Below are 8,746 nucleotides of genomic sequence, written 5' to 3' on the forward strand. Positions count from 1 at the left end.
TCCATATAATAATTATTAATGAAATATTAATATTTTACGTTCTTTTTGTTGTACTAAGTCTTCAAAATCCAGTGTATATTTGACGTTTACTGCACGTCTCAGTGCAGAGCCAGATTTCAAGCGCTTAGTAGACATATTTGGCTGGTGGCTACCATATTGGACAGCACAGCCGAGTGTGATCTAGGCCCCATTGCCTCTCTGACATCCTTTTTACCACCATCCTCTTCTTCCCTCTCTTCCCTCCGGCCACACTGGCTGCCTTGCTAGTGCTTAAACATGCCAATCTTATTTCTGTGTCAGGGCCTACACACCGGCTATCCTCTCTGTTTGGAACATCCTCCCCAGATCTGCCTGTGGCTTTTCACTCACCGCCTATGAAGAAGCTGTCCCGATATCTTATATACAACACTTTTTCTGTTTGCATTTCTCTATTCACTAGAGATTCATGAATGCAAGATCCATGGAGGCAGGGAACTTGTCACTTCTGTTCCCTGCTGTCTTCTCCATGCCTAGAATGGTGTCTAGTGCGATGGATATTCGGTCTTGATGCTGCACACCAGCTCTATGGAGTGCATGTAATTCTACATTTATAGTTGGGCCCATGAGACTCGGAGAGTCAGTAAGGTGAGAGATGTGTGACTTACCCAAGGTCATGAAGTTTTTGGATTATAGTCATTGCTTAATCCCAAAGACAAGCTTTTAGCCAGCACATTGCAAGCTTTGCCTCAGACAGAGTCTGGGTCTGGGGGCTCTCTGTGCACCGTCCGGAAGTCCTGAGTGGCTCAGCCTTGCTCCTGCCCTTGCTGCTCCGTGCTGGGTTTCCTGCCATCTCCTGGAGAGGCAGCCTCACCTATTTTCCAAAGATAGCCTGCAGTGAACTGTGGGTCCAGTGGGCTTTTCATATAGCAGATTCCACCATCTGGTTCATGTAATCAAAAATCCCTTATTGATTCTGCTCTGTTGACTACACCGTCTGGTTCTTAAGTGCAACAAACTTTTTTTTTGCTTATTTTAATAGACTCCTGGCCACTCAGTGAGCTTCTGGACACTGAGTGGAACATAAAGGCTAAAACTATCAATTTCCCTTGGCCTTGGAGCATCCTGGTCCCCGCCCTTGAGATTCTGTCTCCTGGAAATAGATGGGCTGAGCTCAGGTATCCTCTGGACTGTGCATATCCCTGCACATCCGTGTGTGTGCTTGTGTATATGTGTGTGTGTCATTTTTAGATCTTTTCTTTCTGATATTTATCAACAACCTCAAGAGTGACTACACACGGTAAATTTCCCTACCTTATGTTCTCTCTAAGCTGCTCTGGACCTGTTGTTCCGAACCAGTCTCTTACCCTGGTAATAACAGAAATAGCTGTATTAGAAGTTTTCTTAATCTATCCCAGGGGTAGATTTAAAAAGTGCTTTTTGCATGTCATCATACTTAATTCTTACAATAAGATTCCCCCCTTCAATCCCCAGCGTTGCATGTGAGAAGACACAAACACTCAGTTTAAGAAAAGCATCCATATCCCTAAGGGGTAACGCCATCAGTCTTGAATAAACAACTTCCTCTTGTTCACAGCCTGGTGGGACCCACCTTTCATTTATGCATTAAACAGAAAAATCAGTTGTGTACCTCTTGGGTACAAAACGCTGTCTTAAGCAGTTTTTTGCCACTTATGAAAAAGATTGGATTCAACAGTGTTTTCAGAAAGAACCCTGGTCTTGATTGTAAGTTTCTGTGTGTGTTTGTGGGAGCCGGCGTGCTCCCCTGAGGGGCCTTCAGCACGGGCCATGCTTAGTTTTCACAGAGAGCAGATCAGATTAAATGAGATGTCAAAAGGATTCTTATTTTATGGAAGTATTGCCAATAGCAGTTCTTTAAATATCACGTTTTCTCTTGATTATTTAAGATATGAAGAGATTTAAAATTTTTATATAAAAATTTCCAGAAATAAGACAATTTGGAAATAGTTTACACCTATAACAACTCAAAATAAAGAAAAGAGCTGACCTCAACTGAAAGAGCCTCTGTGTGACCCGCGGGCTAGAGTCAAACATATGAGGCGTGGCGTCTGCGGGTTTGGGGGAACGTTAAGATTTATTTTCCCAGGAGGCCAGCATTGACCTCACTCTCAACTTGATTGATATTTATCTCTTAGATCAATAAATGTTGATGGAAGCTGAAACTAAAGTCCATAGCTACCTGTTGACTCACACGGACTTCGTGGATGATGTAAGACTATAGCTTGCAGATACCTTATTTTGGGGGTCCTGGTACCGGTTTAGGTGTTTAACTCTGTAATTGTTCCAATTTGCTGCAATCCCTGTAAAACAGTGCTCCCTGGTGTGGTCCCAGGCCACAGAACTCTCCGGCCCTCTTTCTGGGAGCCAAGCTGCCCCCCCGCACTGACTGGTTGAGAAGGGGGAGCAGGCCGGCGGGAGAGCTCCGGGTCCTGAGGCTGCTGTGGCCAGGCCCCGTCCCACTCGCCTCCACTGCGACGCCAGAAACGTAACGAGTGTGTGTCTTTGTGTTTGCAACTCTCAAGGCGTTAACAAGCAGGAATTTTTTCGTATGTTTCTAAGACTGCCTGGCATTTTGCGAGAAGTATGTATACCATAGATTAGACAGTGATCAGAGGTTTAAAAAACTGATGGGACACAGGAGGAAAGAAGAGCGAGAAAGGCATTCTAAACATTTTGTAATCAATGTATGAAAACTGCTTCCTGTCCCCACCTTTCTTTTTTAACAAAACAACCAAACACAGCAACTTGCTTCCAAAGTTCTGCTGATCAGGTTGTGGGCCACATTGCTCATGCAGGGTCTTTCCGACTGTCGGACAAGGCAGCCAGTTTGTGTCATAAGTCTCAGTGTTTATGGTGAGTATCAGCGGTCCTCCATTCATTTCTGGGGAGGGAGCACGTTTTCAGAGCTCAAAATGCTCCAGGGCAGATGCACCTGTGGTTTTCCTTTAGATTGGGGCCCTGGTCCAGAGACCCCCCCTGAAGCCTTCTGGGGCCCCCATATCCTCCCGCCGGTCATGGCCCTGCAGCAGAGCTTCAGGAGTGTGGGAATTTACACACTTCCAGGAAAAGCCGTGGTTGCTTCCTTGTCTCACAAGAAACAGAAGGCCAGAGTGCATCTAGTTTATTTTTCTTGCATTAGGTCCATTACTGATTCAGAAGCCGAGTTGGGGGACAAAAACAGTTTCTATGATATGGAAGCAAAACCTCAGAGTTTAAAGGAAAAACAACCACAGGACACAAAACTGTCACAGGGTTGGAGAGGAGGGTGGTCAGCGCCCTGGAATTAATTGGAAAAGAATGAGCGCCGTCCTTGGAGCTAAGGGAACTTCCACAGGCTCCTGCAGGTCCCAGAGGGCATCCGTGCCTCCCACCCTCTCCGTACTTAGGCACCGGGGAGGCTGGAGGGCTCAGGACGCCCCAGAGACTGAAGACACGGAAACATCGGGAACTCACGGGCTTGATTACCGCAAGCCTCCCAGTGGGGCACTTGCATCCTGCCTCCCATCAGATCTGTCTCTGCATTGCTGCCCCGGGATTTCTCTAGAGCACAGCTCCAACCCTGTCATCTCCTGCTTAAGATCCGAATGGCTCCCCCCCTGCCTCCAGGATGGCGTGTGGCTTCCTGTGAGTGGTGGGCGGCCATCATCATCTGCCTCTGCTCCCTTGGTCCCACGCCACCTGGCACCCTCATCCCACCAGGACGCCCCGTGGCCTGGGTCCCCTCTGGCAGCCCTCTGCCTCGCCTGTGCCCGCCCGTCCTCACGCGGAGCTGCAGCTTAGCTCCCAGACTCGGCTCCCTCCACCTTCCTTCTGCGGCCTCCTCCCCGCCAGCCCCCACTTCTCCACCACTCCAGGGTCGCCCAAGGGTCATAGTCAGGCCTCTTCACACCAGCAACCTGTTCATCGATGGCTCTTGGGGCACTTTTCGGTGCATCTGTCATGGCCGACCCCTGTGGCCCGGATGCTGCTGAGCTCGCCCTTGCTGTTCTTGGAGGTGGTGTCCCCAGAGGACTGCTTTTCCTCCTGGCAGTCACTCCTCCCAGGTGCTCAGGCTCCTGCCCCTCTTCCACTGCTCGGAGCGCCGGCACCTCTGGGGCTCTCTTCCCCTCGAACACATTCCCTGGAAGAGTCAGCCTCTCACAGGGGCAGCAGCCACCTGCGCAGCTCACTGGCTCCCCAGCCGGGTCTGCAGGACAGTTCTAGACCAGCTCGTCTCGCTGTTGTTGATCGGACAGTCCCCCGGAAGGCCCACGGCACCTCAGATTCTCCAGGGCACACACTGAACTCCTGCCTGCGCCGCGCCCGCTCCCTCTGGGCTATCTCCACCTCCGCAGACTGCATTCCTGTCCAGAGGCTAAATCGTGGTAAAACATGCATACGTGAAATTTACCATCTTACCCGTTCTAAGTGTGCAATTCAGTTGCGTTAAGCACATTCCCATTGCTGTGCAACCTATCTCCAGAACCTTCTCCTCTTGCGAATCCGAACCTCTGTACCCATTAAACTCCCCGCTTCCCTGTCCCCTAGCCCCTGCAATCCGCCGTTCTACTTTCTGTTTCTATAAATTTGACAACTCTAGGTACCCCACATAAGTGAAGGCACACAGTATTTGTCTTTTTGTGACTGGCTTATTTCACTTAGTATGATGTCCTCAAAGTTCATCCATGTTGTAGCGTGTGTCAGAATTTCCATTCTTTTTAAGGCTGAATAATATTCCCTTGTGTGTATGTACCACGGTTTGTGTCCGTTCATCACTTGATGGACACTAGGGTTGCTTTCACCTTTTGGCTACTGTAAATAATGGTGCTATGGACATAGTGTACAAATATCTGTCCAAATCCCTGCTTTTAATTCTTTGGGATGTATACCCAGAAGTGGGATTGCTGGATCATATATGGTAGTTCTATTTTCGATTTTTTGAGGAACTGCTATATTTCCAGAACAGCTACACCATTTTATATTCCCACCAACAGTACACAAGGGCTCCAGTTTCTCTACATCTTCACCAAACCGTGTTATTTTCTTTCTTTTTCTTCCTTCCTTCCTTCCTTTCTTCCTTCCTTCCTTCCTTTTCTCCCTCTCTCTCTCTCTCTCTCTCTTTCTTGATAGCAGCCGTCACAGTGGTGTAGGTGGTATTCATTGCGGTGGCTTTGGCTTGCATTTCCCTGATGATTAGTGATGCTGAGCGTCTGTTTCTGTGCCTTTGGCCATGTGTGTGTCTTCTTTGGAGCAAGGTCTATTCAAGTCCTTTGCCCATTTCTTTGCTCAGGTTTTTTGCTTTGTTGTTGAATTGTAGGAGTCCTTTATGTATTCTGAATGTTAATCCTTCATCAGATATATAACTTGCCAGTATTTTCACTCATTCTGTAGGCCATCTTTTCACCTGTTAGTGGCATCCTTTGATGCCCGGAAGTTTGAACTTTCGTGGGGCAAACCTGCCTCACTCTCCCAGTGTCCTGGGTGCAGAGCGTGGAAGCTGCAGAGTCCGCCGAGGCCAGGGCGTGTGGAATGAATGCACAATTCGAGCAAGGATCTGGGGTTGGAGTTTAATCTAAGTTCTCCCAGCGCAGAGTGTGGTCCACAGCCCGGCGTTGCCTGGGGGCTTGTTGGAAAAGCAGAAAGAACCTCAGGCCCTAACCCAGGCCCGCTAACGCAGAGCCTGCAATTTAGCAGGATCCCAGACGAATGGAATAACATCCAAGTCTGAGAAGTGTGGCTCTGGATAACTCGCCAGACTGTTACCTGGTAGGGTCAATGCCATCAGGGCGAGCACTGCCGCCCGCCCCCGAAGAGGACGTACTTACATCTCAGTGAGGCGGCGCGGTCCCCCGGGGAGGACGGCGGGCTGTCTGATTTGTCAGTGAGGAGAAAATTAAGTACGAGAATTCTCAAGGGTATTATGACTCTCCCTCCTTCCTGCCAACCTTGCCAGGGCAGCTCATCTGCACCCTGGCCAGGTGTCGCCCGGCCCCATGACCTCCTAGGTCCCCTCACAGATAGAGATTTCTGACAGGTGACAAGCCCTACTTGCCTGGGACTCCCTCAAGTTTAAGTCCACAGTAAACCTCCCTCCTGTCGTGGAAACGCAGAGATAAGAGCAGCAAAACGGGCAGAAAGGCAGCGGTTCCTTCCACCTGGTTCACAGGGACCCTGTCCCAGGAGCTGCCTCTCTGCGGCTCTGTCGGGCACCCCGGAGTGTCAGCCCCGGGCTGAGATGCGGCACCCTGTTCCGTGTTGCCTGGTGTTGGAGAGACGTCTCTTCCCCCAGCCCTGTTCTCGCCACCAAGAATGTTCTGCCAGGTCTCTGATCAGTAGCAGAAAAAGGCTTTGAGGCACATTAAAAACCAGTGATAGAATTCTGAGAGGATTTTAATAATAACCCAAATCCCAGCAAAATTATTTCCAGAGGACACGCATTTCAGGTTTCTTGAAGGATGTTTATAATAAGCCAGAGAATTTCTCTTGTTGTTGTTAATGTGCTAGAACTGGTTTCAGTTAAATTTTACATGAAAAGGATATATTAACCTGCATAAAATATGTTCATAATCTCGATTTAAAATTAAAAAGAAGGAAAAACCCACAACCACATGTGCAATATATTGCCCCAAGTAAAAGCCTTGGGAAAAAAACAAAAACTTTGCTTATACCACGCTAGTACCATTTTTGCAGAGATAAAAATTCTATGCTCCCCTCGGTACACATGCTCATCCCATTATTGTCACCGGGAGTTATGCATGTCGGCTGGAGGGAAGAATAGATGCCGGGGCTTTGGAAGGGATGAGAGTGCGGAAAACAGGAGTCATTTGGTTTCATGGGCTTCCTCCAGTCTGGAGCGCGCAGGCCAGGCCGGGCCTTTACTAGGCAGGGAGGGATCCAGATCAGTCCTCCGAAGTGGAAGTGACAACGTCCTGTACTGGGGAGACTTTTAACCCTGACACGGGGCTGTCACTTCCAGGCAGGCCACCCAGTCAGTGCCGAGGTGCCTCTGCTACCTGGCAGCTAGGCCAGGAGAGAACGATTGCGGCTCTGATTCTGTCGAGGAAGGGCTAAGTGAAGCAGTTACTTTCAAGGAGTCTTTTAAAACTGGGCAGCTTGTTAAACCCTCATTAGGAACCCCCTTTTGGGGGGGGCAGCAGGAATCCTACTGCAGATGCGCTGCAGAGGGAGTTGGCCTTAACTTTGTTCTAGAAGTGATGTGGCTTTGTGCTTTGAGAAGGAAGGTGACTGTGGGATTGACCACCTTGGCACCGTGTGGTTCTCCTGTTTACTGCATCACTGACTCATTCACGTTGCTCTTCCCGTCTTCCCCATATTCATTCCCCAGCGGTACTGAGCACGGACAGGCAGGGCGCAAGGTGCTGGCGAGGCAGGAGCATGGCCTGGGACCCACCTGACAAAGGTGAGCAGGCGGCAGGGAGGTGAGCTGGTTGGAGGTTGGCCTGGGAAGGAGGCAAACCTGCACGTCCAGCAGGTCCAGCCCCACCAGTGACCTCTCCCAGCTGTACAGTCTCCCCTGCTCCCAGGGGTCCTGGTGGGACCCCACTACAGGGTAGGCCTGTCCCTGTGTATCTGTAGGGAACGTCCCTCCCTGCGGAGTGGTAGCTTGTTCTCCATCTCAGCTTGGCTGATTTGCTGCCGTTAGTGGGCACTTCATTTCTCGGATCATTGCACTGCTGGGAAATTTTTTAAAAACTTTTTCGCTCTGTTTTATTTTCGTAATCTCGTGAAACAATATCATTTCTGCTCACATTTGATTTTTTTAAGCCTATTTCATTTAAAACTGCAGTTTTGAGCACAGAGTACTTCAGAGTTATTAAAAGACTTTTTCAGTCTCAAATGGAGAATACTGGAAATGAAGCGCCATTTTGGAAAGAACGGAAAAAACCATCGACGCAGCTACAGCATCAGGCTGGGCGTCCCGGACATCAGGCAGAATGTGTCTTTGAAATTCCGAGCTCACAGCAAACTCATGGTGCATTTAAGGGGCTTTTCTTCCCTAGCCAGAGTCAACTCTAATTTGTTATTATAACTTCCTAAAGCTAAATTTATAAATTGCCAACAAGCACATGTGATGAACAAAAGACTGTAAGACACAGCTTTGTGAATTTATGGTAAGAACGTGCATGGAAAGATGAAGAGGTCGCAGGTGCCCAATGTGCACATTGCATCCAGTGTGAATTCCACAGATGCAGACGTGCCGACTGCTGTTTCAGATGTGGTCTTAACGCTTGGCTTGTGCCCTGTATGTCATGTCTATGACCTAGCACCACCGTGATGGTGATGATGATGGTGGTGATGATGATGACAGTAATTATCACGGTGACGATGATCATGGTAATGATGATGGTGATGGTGATGATGATGATGATGGTGATAATAATGGTAGTGCTAATGATGATAGTGATGATGGTGATGGTGATGGTGATGATGGAGGTGATGATGACAGTAATTATCATGGTGACGATGATCATGGTAATGATGATGGTGATGGTGGTGATGATGATGATGGTGATAATAATGGTAGTGCTAATGATGATAGTGATGATGGTGATGGTAATGGTGATGATGATGGTGATGATGATGATGATAATGATGGTGATAATAATGGTAGTGGTAATGATGATAGTGATGACGGTGATGGTAATGGTGATGATGGTGGTGATGATGGTGATGATGATGGTTATTTTGGTGAAGATGATGGTGGTGATGAAGGCGATGATGTTGATAA

The 8,746-nt window shown here is 48.5% G+C and overlaps 1 protein-coding gene across 1 annotated transcript in view; it reads left to right on the forward strand.

Moving 5' to 3' along the window:
* VSTM4 (V-set and transmembrane domain containing 4) overlaps positions 1–8,746 on the forward strand; it is an 88,163-nt gene that overhangs the window by 62,354 nt on the left and 17,063 nt on the right. The window contains exon 7 of the mRNA XM_012651251.1: positions 3,850–3,884. Coding sequence (XP_012506705.1) covers positions 3,850–3,884 — 35 coding nt within the window. The remainder of the gene's footprint in view (positions 1–3,849; positions 3,885–8,746) is intronic.

The sequence above is a fragment of the Propithecus coquereli genome, unplaced genomic scaffold (genome assembly GCF_000956105.1).
Source record: "Propithecus coquereli isolate 6110/MARCELLA unplaced genomic scaffold, Pcoq_1.0 Scaffold351, whole genome shotgun sequence".
Classification (NCBI taxonomy): Eukaryota; Metazoa; Chordata; class Mammalia; order Primates; family Indriidae; genus Propithecus; species Propithecus coquereli.